The sequence below is a fragment of the Vigna unguiculata genome, chromosome 1 (genome assembly GCF_004118075.2).
Source record: "Vigna unguiculata cultivar IT97K-499-35 chromosome 1, ASM411807v1, whole genome shotgun sequence".
Lineage (NCBI taxonomy): Eukaryota > Viridiplantae > Streptophyta > Magnoliopsida > Fabales > Fabaceae > Vigna > Vigna unguiculata.
This window is the reverse complement of record NC_040279.1, coordinates 4,561,143-4,579,176: the sequence shown is the minus strand read 5'-3', so window position 1 is coordinate 4,579,176 and position 18,034 is coordinate 4,561,143. Positions and strand designations below refer to the sequence as shown.

General features: G+C 31.4%; 1 protein-coding gene and 1 pseudogene across 1 annotated transcript; both read right to left on the bottom strand.

Moving 5' to 3' along the window:
• Positions 1-6,279: 6,279 nt before the first annotated feature.
• On the bottom strand, positions 6,280-11,108 carry LOC114162555 (protein trichome birefringence-like 38). The gene is made up of 5 exons (XM_028046485.1): positions 10,774-11,108; positions 8,311-8,482; positions 8,023-8,201; positions 7,660-7,818; positions 6,280-6,858 (listed from the first exon to the last, which is right to left on the bottom strand). Exons 1-5 carry the CDS (start codon positions 11,034-11,036, stop codon positions 6,555-6,557), a joined length of 1,077 nt encoding a protein of 358 aa, XP_027902286.1. The 5' UTR covers positions 11,037-11,108; the 3' UTR covers positions 6,280-6,554.
• Positions 11,109-15,265: 4,157 nt separating this feature from the next.
• On the bottom strand, positions 15,266-17,409 carry LOC114182952 (annotated as a pseudogene).
• Between the last annotated feature and the right edge of the window lie 625 nt (positions 17,410-18,034).

The window sequence follows — 18,034 nt, the reverse complement described above, 5'->3', positions numbered from 1 at the left end:
TAGTTGGTACATGTTTTTATGATTCTGTGAGTTTTATTTGGAATCGGAGGAAGCCTATTTTGAATGTTGGTGACGTGACCAGTTTCCAATGGAAGGATGCTTTTGTAAAATTAATTCAGGATCTTTAAGAGTTATGATTCTCACTCCATAAAACATAATAGAGCACTAACCTTGATCCATGAGAGATACTGTGAATATGCGTTCTTCAAATTTGTAATCTTGTGTGCTCTTCAACCACCGTTTCCCAATCTATCTCTTTGCCTTTCTTTCTCTTCTCACACGTTCTTGATGGGTTACCGTGAAAAGAACCTTATGGCTAGAGACAGAACCCCAAAATCCTTTTATACCAACGTCCATCAAGTTGGTTTTATTTTATCTTTATCTTTATTTTATTTTATTATCACTTCCCATAATAATAACCAATAAGTCTTTATATTTTTTTATTAAATCACAGTTGGGTCCATCATAATATTTCAAATGAGTCACTAATAGAATTAATTCGTCATTTAATTCTAACATTCTCCCACTTGACTCATATAACATTATGTGATTTAATACATAAACATAATGCGCAATAAAAGACCTTGCATAAATTGATTCCATCATTATTCATAATTAAAGATACAGAAATAATAAGAGTCATGGCGGTCACACATCATTTGATCGACATGATCCCTTCTATGTAGTACTATATCATCCATAATGGGTTCAAACATAATGTCATTTTACAAAGCAATAACATAACATAATTTGTTTTCTTCATCATAATTTGCATGCATAAACATAAAGAAGAAAACACAGATTTCAGAAATTTATACATTAGGGAGCTCAGAGTGTCACATAAACATTAAAAAACATTAACATTCAACATTTAACATTCACTAGTAGACATAATGCCCATATTCTTTACACGACCAGCATACAATTTGGGCGGTAACCCTTTTGTTAAAGGGTCAGCAATCATAAGATCTGTGCTAATATGTTCTATTGACACTTTACGTTTCTGAACTTCTTCTTTAACGGCAAAGTATTTCAACTCCATATGTTTAGCACCTTTAGAATACTTGTCGTTTTTAGAAAAGAAGACTGCTGCAGAATTATCACAATAAATTTTCAGCGGCTTGGAAATACTGTCGACTACTCCAAGTCCTGAAATAAAGTTCCGCAACCAATTAGCCTGAACTGTGGCCTCAAAGCATGCCACAAATTCAGCTTCCATGGTGGATGCAGCAATGACAGACTGCTTCGCACTTTTCCATGAAATCGCTCCTCCGGCTAAAAGATACACATAACCAAATGTAGACTTTCTTGTATCCACACAGCTGGCAAAATCTGAATCTGTATAACCTATCACCTCAAGGTGATCAGATTTTCTATAAGTAAGCATGTGATTCTTTGTTCCTTGTAAGTATCTTAAAACTTTCTTTGCAGCTTTCCAATGCTCCAGACCTGGATTACTTTGGTATCTACCAAGCATACCAACTGCAAAGCTAATATCTGGCCTCGTACAGGTTTGAGCATACATCAAACTCCCAACAACAGATGCATAAGGGATATTTTCCATCTGTTTCCGTTCCAAATCATTCTTTGGACATTGCATGAGACTAAACTTGTCTCCTTTCTGTATTGGAACAGGAGATGCTGAACATTTATCCATTCTGAATCTCTTTAAAACTTTATTAATATATGCATTCTGAGACAAACCTAACAGTCCTTGTGATCTGTCACGGAATGTTTCTATTCCTATCACATAGTATGCCTCACCCATATCTTTCATTTCAAAGTTATTAGAGAGAAACCTTAGTCTCAATTAATAGACCAAGATCACTAGTCGCAAGCAAGATATCATCAACATACAGAATCAGAAATATAAACTTACTCCCACTGACCTTCAGATATATACACCGATCAATGGTGTTTTCCTTAAATCCAAAGGACATAATAGTATCATTGAACTTAAGATACCATTGCCGAGAAGCTTGTTTAAGTCCATATATCGATCTCTTAAGTTTACACACCATGTGCTCATTTCCTTCTTCAGCGAACCCCACAGGTTGGTCCATATAGACATCCTCTTCTAAATCCCCATTCAGAAAATCAGTTTTAACATTCATTTGATGCAACTCAAGATCATAATGAGCTACTAATGCCATGATAATTCTAAAAGAATCTTTCTTAGAAATAGGCGAAAATGTTTCCTTATAGTCAATGCCATCCTTCTGAGTAAAACCTTTGGCAACAAGACGGGTCTTGTAACGTTCAATATTACCTTGAGAGTCACGCTTAGTCTTAAAGACCCATTTACACCCAACTCTCTTGCATCCTTCTGGCAATTCCACAAGGTCCCATACGTCATTATGTGCCATTGATTTAAGCTCATCTTTCATGGCATCTAACCACTTATTAGAATTATCACCATTAATGGCTTCTGAAAAAGAAATTGGATCATTATCAATGCTTAAGTCATTTTCTGACTCTTGTAGATAAACCACATAGTCATTCGAAATAGTAGACTTTCTATCTCTGTGAGATCTTCTTAATACTATTTCTTGTGGTTGTTCTACTATCGGTTCATTATTAACCTCGGGATCATTAATTTGTTGTTCTTCTTGATTGTTGTGAGTTTCTACAACATGTGGAACAACTACTCTTGATAAAGAAGTACTAGTTATAGGAACTTGTACTCTAACTTCTTTAATCTCCACATTTCGTGAAGCTTCACTCCCACTGGTTTCATCATTTTCAATGAACCGAGCATTTCTAGTTTCAACGATTCTTGTACTATGGGTAGGACAGTAAAACATATACCCTTTTGATTTTTCTGGATAACCAATGAAAAATCCACTGATTGTTCTTTCATCCAGTTTCTTTTCTTGCGGATTGTATATTCTTACTTCTGCCTAACAACCTCAAACATGCAAGTGTCTCAAACTGGGTTTCCTATTCGTCCATAACTCAAAAGGAGTCTTTTGAACAGCTTTACTAGGAACTCTGTTCAACAAATACATGACAATTTTTAAAGCATGCATCCACAATGATACAGATAAACATGAATTACTTAACATACTCCTAACCATATCCATTAAGGTTCGATTACGCCTTTCTGATACACCATTTTCTTGTGGTGTGCCTGACATTGTGTATTGAGCACAAATACCACGTTTCTCAAGGAACTTAGCGAACGGACCAGGGTGTTGTCCACTTTCATCATATCTTCCATAATACTCACCACCTCTATCAGACCTTATGATTTTCACCTTTCTGTCTAATTACCTTTCTACTTCATTTATATAAACTTCCAAGGCATTTACTGACTGAGATTTCTCATGCAGTAGATAGACATGTCCATAACGCGAAAAATCATCAATAAAGGTGATGAAGTATTTTTCTTTATTGAAAGAATTTATATCAAACAGACCACATATATCGGTGTGTATGATTTCAAGAAGCTGAGTACTTCTCGTGGCTCCTTTCTTTGTGTGTTTAGTTTGTTTGCCTTTAATACAATCCACACACACATTCAGATCAGTAAAATCTAAATCCGGAAGGATTTCATTCTTTACTAATCTTTGCATTCTTTCTTTGGAAATATGTCCCAAACGTTTATGCCACAAGTAAGCAGATCGTTCATCCATTAAACTACGTTTAGTGCCAACATTGTGATGCAAAGTCATAAGTTTATGGCTCGGGTTGTAAGAAATCCCTGCATCACATTAGAAAAATGAGTCGTACATCCAGAATGAATCCACCACGTATTATGGGGAACTTCAGTTAAGTTTGATTCAAAACATACTTAAGCATTATGCTCACCTTTCTTTTCGAACCAAGCCTTACGCTTTATGCAGTTCTTCTGGAAATGTCCAGACTTCTCGCAGAAATGACATTTGTCATTTTTCTTCTGGATTTTGGTTGAGGACTCGTCAATCTTCAGTGGTCCTTTACCATTTCCATGTTTCTTAGCAATTTTCTTTCCAACAGCTCTTTGATTCTTCACATACTGAATAGAGTGGCTTCCTAAGTTCTTCAGTCGGGTCTCCTCCTGAACTAGCATACTGTGCAACTCATGCACATTCCACTTGTCTTTCATGGTGTTATGTTCATCTAGAACGGACCATACTCAGACGGTAATGAGTTCAGAATGAACTGCACGAGAAAACCTTCATCTCGATCACATGCTCATGCATAGTACGCGAACCGTCAAACTTCATAGTGGTCAATGTACTGATCAGTGTCCCAGCGAGAGACTTATCAGCAGTTTGGGAGCGCTCTTCCACAAATTTCATAAATTCTTTTGCGTCATCAGTTTTGGGAAGAACTGACTTTATATTGCTTGCTATGCTCATTCTCATAAACATTAAGCTAAGTCTGTTTGATCTTGCCCAAGCTTTGTAATGGGCTTTCTCTTCATTGCTACTAGCATCCGTGATAGCAGCCGACTTTTCAACTAGAAGAGCTAGATCAAGATCCAACACACCTAAGTGAAATTGGACTTGCTCACTCCAGTCAGGGAAATTCAACCCATTAAAGACTGGAACAGATGAAGCATGCGAGTGTAACATCAATGCTTTGAGTCATAAAACTAAACGTAAAAAAAAACAGATTCAGATATAAACAATCCTTCTATGCATACTAATGTTCTCCTTTGGGAGATCCACTAATACACAAACATAAACATAATGATGCTAATCACATTATAACATTATTGATAATTAAAATATGCATCAACTAGAATCACCTACTACCTTTGGGTATATAAATAAAACTAGTGACACATACAAAATTATCTACAATCATGTTCATTAATTATGAGAACAATTAATCAACCTTTGGGCGATCCTTAAATGTCTTATAATTAATGAATTTTAATTAACCCATAAATTTAATTATTCATAATTTAGCATCCATATTATGGGTAATTAAAATAAAAAAACATTAATAATTTGAAATCATATAAACTTTAAAATTTTGGCCACTTTGGTGACTAACAAAATTTATCATACTTAATTTCAAATAAATAAATACACATTTAATTGCTATAAACTTTATATAGCATCTTCATTAATTTTAATTTAACAATAACAAACATAAATATTATTGCAAATTAAAATTAATTATTAATTATTTATATAAATAAAATAATTAATATTATTTATATAAATAAAATAATTAAAATAAATATTATTGCAACTTAACTGATGCATGATGCACGATGCACACATTGGCAGTTCATTCCATTCACATTCACACATTACCCATTCACGTTCACACATTATTCCATTTATTATATTTGATTCCAAAAGAAAAAACAACTGATGCATTCACGTAAAAACCATATCATGTGATTCCACGCATGCACTATTCAAATCATGGAAAAGATAAATCTCCTTTGACATACGCATGTAATGGAGAAGCTTGATCCAAAAACAGTGACAACGTTTTAACACGCTGCTTTATCCCATCAAAAAGAGAAACGATTATAATTTACATGAACGCAGCAGAAAACAATTAAACCCTTAAATCTTTAATTAGGGTGGGTTTATAACATTAGGGGAAAACATCATAAGGGATCACATAATAGGAGAATCATAAATCCTACAATCTTGCTCTAATACCACATGTTCTTCAAATTTGTAATCATGTGTGCTCTTCAACCACCGTTTCCCAATCTATCTCTTTGCCTTTCTTTCTCTTCTCACACGTTCTTGATGGGTTACCGTGAAAATAACCTTATGGCCAGAGACAGAACCCCAAAATCCTTTTATACCAACGTCCATCAAGTTGGTTTTATTTTATCTTTATCTTTATTTTATTTTATTATTACTTCTCATAATAATAACCAATAAGTCTTTATATTTTTTTTATTAAATCACAGTTGGGTCCATCATAATATTTCAAATGAGTCATTAATAGAATTAATTCATCAATTAATCCTAACATTCTTACTAATATAAATTACTATAAACTTTCTTTGCTTATTATCTTTGTCACGTATTCAATTAATTAAATTAATTTTAAATATTAAATTAATGAAATAAAACTCCAACAAACATATATCATTAAAACATTAATGAGATTACAACTGTAACTACCAATATATTTCTGAATGTTATTCATCATGAAATTTATTGTCAAATAAGAAAATTTTGTTTTTGCAGAGTCACTGGTACTAGAAACTATATTTTACACGAATTCTCAACGGAAAATAAAATTGTGCTATGCATGTAAATATTGTGCACAGTATGCTATCCAGGGAATATTTTAGAAAAAATGTACTACATGGAAAAAAAAATCTATTAATATTTTGTAACTCATAACCTCTTTCGTACCCTCCTTTCCAAACTCATCAAATCAATATTATAACTCCCAAGTATTAGGGGAGAAGTTAAATCTACAATTTTTTTTCACTTTTCTTTTCAACTTTACGACTAAGTTACCTTATAACTTTAAAAAAAGATGAAGTTTAAGCATGTAAAAACGAAATTTAAAAATTTAGTTTTATTATTGACTAGAGTTTTAGATTTTGTCCCAAAAATTGATGTGAGTAAACACAAAACTCAACCCTCTATTTCCAATGTGAGTTGTGCAGACAATAATTGATTCCATGTATCTGTCAAGCCTGCTACACACCAATGAGTACAGTCCATGCCTTTGAAGGCATTGTAAGAACTAGGATGTGCATCTTTTCTCAACTGTGACAGAGTTGTAATGTTCAACAGATGAACAGGTTTGGTTATGTTCTTCAACACATCTTCCACTACATACGATGCTTTTGGCAATCCAGCTGAGTAAGTTGATCCATTTATTGGCCTTGTCTCCTTTGCACAGTTTCTCACTCCTGGCTCATTCCACTCCACGCCACTGATTTATATACAAATTCAAACACCAAATTACTAATTAAACTTAAGATTTAAATGCATTTAACTGATTTTTTTGATCTATTTGGAGTGACACTTTTGTTGTTAGACACTGATATTTTGATATCTTTTATTTTAAAAATGTAAAAGTTAATTTTGTTAAAACTATTTTACCCTTATATAAGTTGTGAAATAGTTAGAGTTGTCAAAACGGATAATTCGATCCGACCCGACTCAATCCACCACGGGTTGATAATTTAGTGAGCCAACCTAATCCGGCTCACTTTTTTAGTGAGCCAAAAAAAATTTGAACCCGGTCCAACCCATCACGGGTTAGTGGGTTAAACAGGTTGGTTCACGGGTTCAGTTAATTTAAGAAGTATAATTTTTTTTCAGTCAAAACTAAATTATAATTCTAGTTAAAATCTAAATAAACTTTAATACAATTAAAATACAAACCAAAATAAAAAAAAATACAAATTATTTATGTGTTGGCTAAAAAAACAACCTAACATGACCCGAATGTAAAACCCAACTTGATAAAAAACACTTGTGTGACCCTTTTATTTGCACTAACCCGGCTCACCACGGGTTCAACCTGGATGAGCCGGGTTCTAGATGAGCCGGGTCAAAAATCAACGCGTATTGAAATTTGTAAAAAGATTTCAATCCAATCCGAATTCGTGGTGAGCCAGGTTGGCTGGTGGATTCCAATCCATTTTAACAGCTCTAGAAATAGTATCCAACGACATTTTTCCTTTGTTGCTTACATGAATTTATTGATAAGAAAATGTTCAAAACTTACTTGTAATGTTGAGGAGAAATTCCTTGGAAAAGAACTTTGGTTTTGTCTGTATCAACCTCTGCATCCACCCATTTACCCCATGTTGTCAAACCAATTTTGAAAGCTTCCATGCGATCCATGTCTTTCACTATCTTGTCACCTATCTGAATATAATCCCATCTGCAGAACAAACAAAAGGTGAAGTTAATGCTTAACTATTGTTAGAATCACAGCTTCTGCTTCTGCTGCACAAAATAAAATATTTATGTTCTTCAAAAAGTTGATTTTTAACTTGTATATAAGTTATTTTAAGCTGTTCTTTTTATGAAATGTGTACGCAGAATCTGTGTTAGCAAAGATTAAACGACTTTGAAGAGATCTTACGGTTGCTTGGGTCCTCTGCGATACCACCAAAGCCAAGTGTTGAAAACCAGAATGTCCATGTTTTTCCATATGCTTCCACCATTCTTGATGGAATCAAGCTTCAGAACTCGACCAATTTTTTCCACTTCAATGTCAACCAAGTGAGTGGAATGAAAAACAAACAATGAAACTTTGTATTCCTGCAACAGCATTGTAGATGTGATTGCTTCAAATATTTGGTAGAAATGGTGGAAAAAAGTTACCACAGTTATGAAAAAGTGTTTGTTTATGAAGATATATGTCACTAACCGGGAATGTGTAGTTATACACAGTCTCATCAAGCTGATCCAATATTTGAATTTGAGGCACAGAAGAATGAAGCAAGCAAATTAGTGATTGCCATTGGTTCATACTCACTGAATCTCCTACAAACATGATCTGCTTCCCCCTCAGTTTTGTCAAAAACTCTTTCCCATCAAATCTGCAAAAGGGTATTTTCATCATATTCATCTCTCTATCTATCTACATGTTTAATTTGATATTCACAATTTCTTATCACTTTTCAAATTTGAAAAATGAAAACTACTTAGACATATATGATAGTGTTTCAAAATTTGGCTCAAAGTTTAGGTTTGGCGGGGTGGATTAAATTTCTGATCACTAATGCATAAATATTAAGTACAAATAACAGGTGTAGTGAGATGCATGAACTTCTTACGTGAATTCTCACAATTGAGAATACAATCTCAGTTCTATAAAATTAATTTATAAGATGAGAATTGTAATTATTTCTATCTTGAAAATTCGTTTTAATTCTTATCTCAAATATAATCCTTACGGTCACGTTAGAAGTGGACTTTAAGCTTAATTCAACTCCACAATTTGTAAGGTGAGGTTTGCATCTCACTTATATATTTTGAAATTATTTTATCTCTTTCAACATACCCCTCACGCCGAGATAAATACATCTCGTGCGTGAGACTAGAAATTAATGGATAGTTTGATAGCGGGTGGTACAAAATGTCAAAAAAATATCGCTAGGATAGACTTTTTTTTTTTAAACAATGAATCTGATACTATATTAGATATAAATATCAAAAATAGCGTTACACACTAATAAGTAATTTAATGTAATTCGATAGTAGACAAAATAATAAATTTAATAAACAACAAATTTTATTATAATAGACTTTAAATTATTCTGAAACTATATATCTTTAAAAATTAACTTTGGATTTAACTTAAACCTAAAAAGACATATGTTCATGCCTAATTTGACTAATAGTGATTTAAATTTGAAATTTGTGTGAAGGTTCAGAGGTTCTTGATTGTGAAGATTTTGTGAACCCGAATCAAATACTTTAAGCTCACGGGTTAACAGATGATACTGCAGAAGGCTATCTACACTCTATTTCTTCATTGACCAAGCATGTTGCAACTTTATCACATGTCTCATTTACTAAACCCCAAGAAACAAAACATGTTCTCTATCACATTCCCAAGAGTGATTATATTAAATTTTCATTTATATTGTTTACGTGTAAACACATTACTTTTATAAGACTTCCCTTTTAATTCAATGGAAAAGTCTACCAATACTTAATTAATATTTTATTTAAATATTTAGTATTTTAAAAAATAAAAATATTTATTTTATTTTTGTAATTTAAATTCTTATTTAAAATATAAAATATAAAATTTTATGTATTTGAAAATATATTTTAAAATAAAAGTCCTACAAAATTTATGACCTTATAACGCACATTTACCTTTTATGTTAGAGAAAATTAATTCTAAAGAGGTATATTTTTCAAACATGGAATATATATATATATATATATATATATATAAAGTATATGTTTGGTATTATTAGCTTTTATAAATTATTATGAAATTATTTAATAATAATAAATGCGTGTATATCAAATAATTTATTAATAATAAATTATTATTTTAACTTTCGTCAGTGGATTTAAATGTATTTAATACTAATAAACGCCTAGAAAGATATAACGTAAATCTCTTAAATTTGAAAGTTTTGAGTTTTGAACATTGTAAATGGGAAAAACATAATTCAGAATAGGATCCTAACAAAAATTGACACTTAAATTCTCCTAAAAATACTAGTCATATGTAAAATCATCCAATACTAGTATTAGGAATAACAAAATTTTCTTAAAAAAATACTCTTAAAACCAATGCTTTTTAGATTGAAAGAGTGAAAAAGAAAAAACATTAATAAGATACTAAATATATTGTGTTTCGATGTATCTATGTCCCTATCCTGGCATGAAATGTATATGAGCTGTGCTTTCATTCTCGTCCATGTGAGTTTCAAACATCATTACACCATGCTTCCACCCGTGACTGTCTTTTTGTTAATCAATAAATCATCAAAATCAAAATGCACTTCAACATATTCATTCATTCTATTCTATATCCAATTCAAACTCACATAAAAATTAGTGTAATTAGTGTTTAATCACCGATTATTTTATATTAATTACATAAAAAATAAATTATATTTAAATTTATCTTTACAAAATTGGTTAATAAAATTGATTTTCCACATAAAACAAAATCAAGAAGACTTCAAGATGAAAACTCAACTAAGTTTATACGAAAAAGTTAGACGAATGATTGTACTCTTACACAGATTTAATCTTATAAAATCAACTTATAAGATGAAGTTTATATGTAGAAGCAAGAAGATCAACTTATAAGATGAGATTTATACGTAGAAGCAAGAAGATCTGAAAGATGATTGTGTACCTTGGTAAGTTGCATTTGGAGGGTTGCCATCTGTATTTGAGGTAAAAATGATCAGGACGACCATATTTGGAGCAATCAAACTCAGAACGAAGGTGAGGACATTTTGCAGAGTCATAAAGAGGATAAGAATCATCCCAAACCCACTCTCCTTCATACATGTTGCAACCCAATCCATCTTCTTCTCCACAACAACTCACCAAACTCAAACTCACACACACCAACCCAAAAACCCAACAATTGTATAACCTCATTGCAACATTCATTCTTTGGTTGTGTGTGATTTTCAAGATCAATAGGTTTACCACACAATCTTTGAAAATTGTGTCTCAACCATGGTGGGGGACTTTGCTGCTTCTCTCTCCGTGTCTCTTTATATAGAATTTGGGGGGGAATTAACGCAGATTTTTATTTAAAAATGTGAAGTATTTAATATTTATTTAATAGATTGTGTGCATGTCTTTTTTAAAGCTTTGACTATTTTAATGTAGTTAATATAAAATTAATTAAAATCATTTTGGCCATGTTCATGTGTGGGATGGTCAAAAGAATTACTTTTTATCATTTTCTTTTACTAAGAGACACATCTGGGAAAGTGAGTTGCATAAAGGAGTCTCAATTATTTGTATAATTTAGGTAGAACAAAAAACTACTAGTTAAAACAACATTTTAATTCGTAATGTTATTTTGGTCTTTTTTTATACTTTCTTTTATTTAGTTCTATGATTTTAGAAAATTCACAATTTTATTAGTTAAATTATTGATTTTATATATGCTTAATTTATATTATTGTAGTATAATTAAATATTAAAGAACAACTAATGTTTAAAAGACTAAATTGGTTCAAAATTTCAGAGAGAGATTAATTCATATTTTCACTGAAACTTAAAGGTCCAACAACATATAACCATTTTACTTTAAGTATCTCATCATATAATATATTGTTTCGATCCTAGGGAATCATTAAGATCAATCACTCCTCATTCGAGGTATTGTCCGTTTTGGAATCTATGCTCCGTCACGGTTATATCCTTAAAAGGTGTATAAGAAGGTGTAAGGAGAAAAAGGTATTTAAACCGCCTTAGACTTCAACTTTTAAGTTATGTGGGACTATTGGGTACACTAGGAACATAAGCCCCCATGAGTCAAGGTCTAAGGGGAATGAGCATGTAGAGGGCTTAAGGGACCGATGGTTCGCATGTAGAACCTCGTTATCGGCCCCACGATTTGAGTATGTAGATGTTTATGAATTTTTTCTATAGGAATGGGTATAGAATAGCGAAACTCGTCATCTTCTAGTCTTGTTGTCATCCCTAATTGTACTACGTCTCTTTCTTTTTAACCGTTTCTCTTTTATGTTAATGTTGTTAAAAATTAAAATATAAATAAACGTAAAAAAAACATAAATTAACAAAAAAACAACAAATAAAAGAAAATAAAGTAAACAACTCAAGATATCAACTATCAAATAATAAAATGTTAAACATCTAAAATTATAAATAAAATATAATTAAAATATAAATTTTAGACTTCATTTATAACTTTTCAAAGACCTTTTACAAAACAATTATAGAAGTAGAATAAAAAAATAAATTTTTAGAAAGTCTATTATATAAATTTATATTATTTTAATTAATAAATTAATAATTTCAAATTTTAACATAAATACAGTGAAACCAATACTAATTAATTATATCTTAATTCGTTATCGTTCCATATTTAATAGTGACTTAAATTAGTGATTCAACGTCTGAATCGGTTCGATATTGTTTAATTAAATAAACTTCTTCAAGAGTCAATGCGCTGTCTAGTTGAAAGGATTAATTATTGTTTTCCAATATAAATAAATAACATATACCAGTACTAAACTATTTTAAATTTGTAGTCTCAGAAAAGTTTGATATAAGAAAAAAAAAATATTGATGTCGTATATAAATATAAGATGTAATTTTTATATAAAAGCCAACTTTGTAAAATTAAATTAAATAAGTTTTTTTTTTTTTTTTCTAATTTCACAAGTGGTGGATTTAAAAAAAGAAAAAAAAAGTGTGAATTTCACATGCAGCACATGAGCAACACCTCACTCCAACAACAACAACTATGTTATTTCTCATTCTTAATTCTACAAATTCTTTTTTATGTATTGTGGATAGAAACAAAGAACAAAGAATAAAGATGGTATGAAAACATATTTGGAATTTGGGTTTTCAATGCAATGTATGAATTTTGGAAGGACATGGGAAAGAACATGAGTGCAAACAATTATTGTTTTATATCAATATTAACTATTAATTATTATTGGCATCAGACAAATTAATTCTTTAGGTAGATTCGTTGACTTTATTTTCCTTACCTTCTATTTTTTTTTTCAGTTGAAATTCTTATTCTTCTTATTATTTCTCTTAAATAAGATTCCGAATATGATATCAAATGGATTTTTTTTATTCTTATTATTCATTCTCTAAAATAATATTCTAAAATTTTCTTTACTTAGTTATTTGTATCTTATAAATATGTGTTTATTGTGTTATTATTTGAGAATGAATATATTGCTACGTTCGCGTCCTTGTCCCTTTGCTACATACAAGTAGGTATCTCACCATTCTATTTGTTTCATTTATGATATAGGTTAATAACATTAATTTGAGCAAATATTTTTAAGCATTGGTGATTTAATAATTTTAAAATAAATTGTTTGTTGTGATATTATAATCATTTTAGAAGTTTCATTACTCACATAGTTATTATAAGCGTGTTTTGTTGCTCAAATTGTGGTTGGAAATTACTTATTACTTATTGCATTACAAGTATTGGGTTGGATCAAAAACAAATAATTTATTACAAAAATGAGACTTTCTATACGTCAAGGAATTCAAAAATTGATTTAGAATGTGTTTTTTATTCCAAAATTCCGTGATGGTAGTGAAAAAGCATATGCAACATCGACAACCATCATAGTCATAGTGACACCATATGGATATGGATTATTGTGACATCCATACCATTGTTAACATCAACCATTATAAGTATGGTCATGCACACCATCTATTTAGGTAAGAAGGTTATCTTATCTTGCATCAAGTTTCTTTAATGTGATTGTATGATTTACGCCACTTTTATATAACAAAAAATCACTAAGATATATGCATGACCATACATGTCTTCTCATATTTCGTGTCTAATGAAAATATTTATGTATATTTAAATATGATACAAGTAAAAGAGGCATTCTTTTAATTTTTCTTTGACATAGTAAACTTAAAAGTGATTGTTCAAATATATGTCTAGCCACATATGATATTTTTAAATATAATAAACTTTAAAAATGGTTGTTTAAATATATATATATATATATATATATATATATTATTTTCCACTATTTAAAAATATTAGAATATTTTAAAGGAAAAAAGAAATTATTTGAAATATATGTATATGGTAATACATGTCAATAAATGTCATCTCACATTGAGTATTTAATTATTTAAAGACCATTTCAATATAACAAACCTATTTCAATTATCTTTTAAAATAAAATTTACACTATTCTTTTATTATATTATTTGTAAGTTTATTAATCAATTGTGAATGAAAATATGTAAAAAAATGATTATTTTTATAAATATATTATTTTTGTTCCGGTAGACCCAATAAAGTCTCATATCGCTTAGGAGTCGAGGTCAAACGCAGTTTAAATACTCATATCACCCTCCACCCTTTGAGGCGCCTTTTAAGGACAAAACCGTTACGGGGCCACATGCTGCTCCAAAGTAGACAATACCTCGAGAATGCGATGGTTATTCCTAACGATGGCTGCCGGACGGACTTGGGTTGGATCAGAACAACTAGATCCCAATGTATCCCCCTAACAAGGAGAAGACGACATTCATCACAAAGATTGACGGATACAGTCACGTGTAAAACTGATTCCCAACTAGTAGTAAGACACTTGGACCATGCCACACTTGACCAACCCACTGTGACCCTAATGGATAGCAACACTATAGAGGTAGTTGTGTTAGAGGATGAGGAGTGGTTCTCGATTCGTGTTGATTGGCAAAGAATTGTACAGATGGGGTTTCTCCAACCCTTTATTAAAGTGCATAACAAGTCGTCAGGCTCAATATATTATGGAGGAATTGCACACGGGAATTTGTGGCTTACATACGGGCATGGTAGTCAAAATCGAGATCCTACTCAAGATCAGAAAGGAAAATATAAATCGTAAATCAAAAAATCGTAACATGGATCGTAAGATCCTACAAATTTTATTGTCACTCAAAATTCATCAGTAAATTTTATAATATATGAAATAAAAGAGCACATCACTATGTGCAAATCAATATCCTACGTATATAGGAATAACAAAATAATGATTCTTCTAAATCAAATAGTCTTCTAAGTTAAGTTCACTATCTTCAGCTCCACCATTCCTATCTCCTTCGTCATTCAAATCAGCCATATCTAAGTCTTGACTATGTAAAGTTTCATCTTCCTAAACTTCAACTGGAATCAAGTTCTCATTCAAATCCAATGCTTCATTTTGCTCATGCTCATCTTCCATAATCCACTCTTCATCGGATGAACAATCATCAATGTTAATTCGAGTTGGTTTTCTTGTTTATTTCTTCTTGGCTAATTTTGAATTGGCCATAACAAAAACAACATCATTCATTGTGCTTTGCTTTAGCCTATTTCTTCTCTTTGTATGGACCTAAATAAATGCAAAGACAAATATAATAAGCGAGCACTACTAGTAATTTATTATAGTGATATACTCTAACATTAACTTACCATCTCAAAGGAACTCTAATTACGCTCACATCCGGAGGAGCTACATGTCAAGCTTAATACATGAATCGCAAATTTTTGGAGTTCAGGATATTCATCACCATAAGACTCCTACCAATCTGCTGGAGTCTTTAAATTAATTGACCTAATAGTTAAAGGATAACCAAAACATTTTGCTCATTTTCTAAAATCATCAATTTGAACATCAATGAGAGTTTGTTCATCCTCATCCTCGACCATCCTAGTTATACATTCCATCAAACCTCGTTTCACTTCCAAATCTGCTTTAAATCCAGGACGATAATGCATTTGAGGGTTAAGAAAATAATCTGCAGCATGCAAAGGCCTATGGAGCTGCTTGTCCCACCTTTCATCAATGATGTTCCACAAAGGCAAATAATTAACCAAAATACATTACATTGAGTTAGTTTTTTGTTTTCCATTAAAAAATATAAATAGTTAGATGACTAAAACCTTTTTTTGACAGCATTGAAAGCCTTTTGAATCTTCTCCTTTGCTTGATCCATTGCTTCATAAATGAATCCCATGGCTGGCTTTTGATTCGAATCAACCAATCGAAGCAATTCAATTAAAGGCAATGTACCCTTCAAACAAGTTATTATATTCTTCCAAAACTTCTTATCTAAAACAATATCTTCAACTATTTTACCATCATTGGTTTTAGCAAACTTGCTAGACTTCCACTCATTACTAGTAAACATTCTAATCAAAGCTCATTTATTCTCATATAGGCATCCTAATGTCAGATACGATGTAGCGAAATGGGTAACACCCAGCCTCACCAAATCCCTTCCTTTTGTGAAATGTTGTAATAGACAAATTAGAGAAGATCTTGAATAAATAAAGGTAGAAATTTTTTTACCTGTTGGAATTGTCTCCTCATGAATGGGGATCTTCTTTTCATAATCTTCTAACATTAAGTCGACACAATGTGCAGCACACGGTGTCCAAAATAGCCTTTTTCTCTTTGTCATCAACAAGTGGCCAGCAACTTTATAGTTTCAGCATTATCGGTGACAACTTGAATGACATTTTCTTCTCCCACCTGTTCAACAATGCTATCCATCATCTCCAAAACTTTCTCAGCTATTTTAGATATTGAAGAGGCATCTATAGACTTCAAAAACACAGTTCTCTTTGGGCTGTTCACCAAGAAGTTTATATTTTCCTTCTTTTCTTATCAATCCAGCCATCGGTCATAATAGTACATCCCATTTTTTTTCATTCATCCCTATGTGCTTGCAAAGCAAGGGATGTATTTTGAACTTCCTCCTTCAAATATTTAACTCTAATCTCATGATAAGATGGAGGCTTAAATCCAAGACCATGTATTGAAACCAAATCAAGCATAACAATGAATTCTTAACTTTTTGCCACATTGAAAGGTATAGCATTGTTATAGAAGAATCTAGAAATTGCTTGACAAGCTTCCTCTCTCATACCTTTCTTAAACATGTTGTTGATAGCAGTTTGTGTATCAACTACGCTTTTCTTAAAAATATTTGTAGGACTTGAAGCTTCACTATTTTTTATTTTCTCACTAGCTTCTATTGTTCCCTCCTCCATATTCAACCTTGATTTCTTGTTTAAATTTTGTTGCAAACCAACAACAATTTCCCACATCTCTTTCTTCACTTCATCAGTAACATCCTTACAAGCACCAACATCCTTTTGAGTACCAATCAAGTGATGCTTCATTCGATAAACTCCCTCTATTACTACCTTCTGACAGTATTTGCATTGCAACTTTCTAGTATCCCCACCAACAGAATTACAATGCTTCCATGCTATATCACTCCTATTTCCCGGGGCATTTTTTGAAGCCATGGGTATAGAAGATTTTGAATTCATTTTACTAATGCAAAAGTAGAATGGTAGTTTGGGTACATATAGTGAAAAAAATAGAGAGAATAAAGGGAATGGTAATTTTACTGCATAGTACAATAGTCTGTGTCATGTGTGTCATGGTAGTTCTATTTTATAAAGAAGAGTGAGTAATTTTTTCAATCTTAGCAAAAGAAGGGAATTAGTGATTTTTAATTGTAAAAAGTGGTAGCAAGGAGATAATTAATAGTTTTTTAAGGTAAACAATCACTGTCCCAATTTTTAATTTTGGAAATTAGTGATTTTTAATTGTAAAAAGTGGCAGCAAGGAGAGAATTAGTAGGTTTTTTAAGGTAATTTGTTTAGTTTTTTTTTTTGGCTTAAATACCTTTTTGATCCTCATTTTCGTAGTGTTTGTTGCAAATGGTCATCATTTTCACAGAATGTTTAAAATGGTCCTCATTTTTACCAAATGTTTAGAATGGTCCTCATTTTCGCAATTCGTGTTTTATTTGGTCCTCTTCTGTAACGCCTTTTAAATCATTAACGGAGCATTGTACATGTGGCACGATTTGTATTATGGTGTATTACGTGTACTGTACAGGTGGCTTAATTAGATATTTGGGGC

What these genes read in the sequence shown, in the direction of transcription:
- LOC114162555 (XM_028046485.1), bottom strand. Translation starts at nt 11,036, where the DNA reads ATGAATGTTGCAATGAGGTTATACAATTGTTGGGTTTTTGGGTTGGTG. An exon ending in TGTATAACTACACATTCCCG is followed by an intron (nt 8,202 to 8,310) that starts GTTAGTGACATA and finishes ATGCTGTTGCAG; the next exon opens with GAATACAAAGTTTCATTGTT. An exon ending in CGCAGAGGACCCAAGCAACC is followed by an intron (nt 7,819 to 8,022) that starts GTAAGATCTCTT and finishes TTTGTTCTGCAG; the next exon opens with ATGGGATTATATTCAGATAG.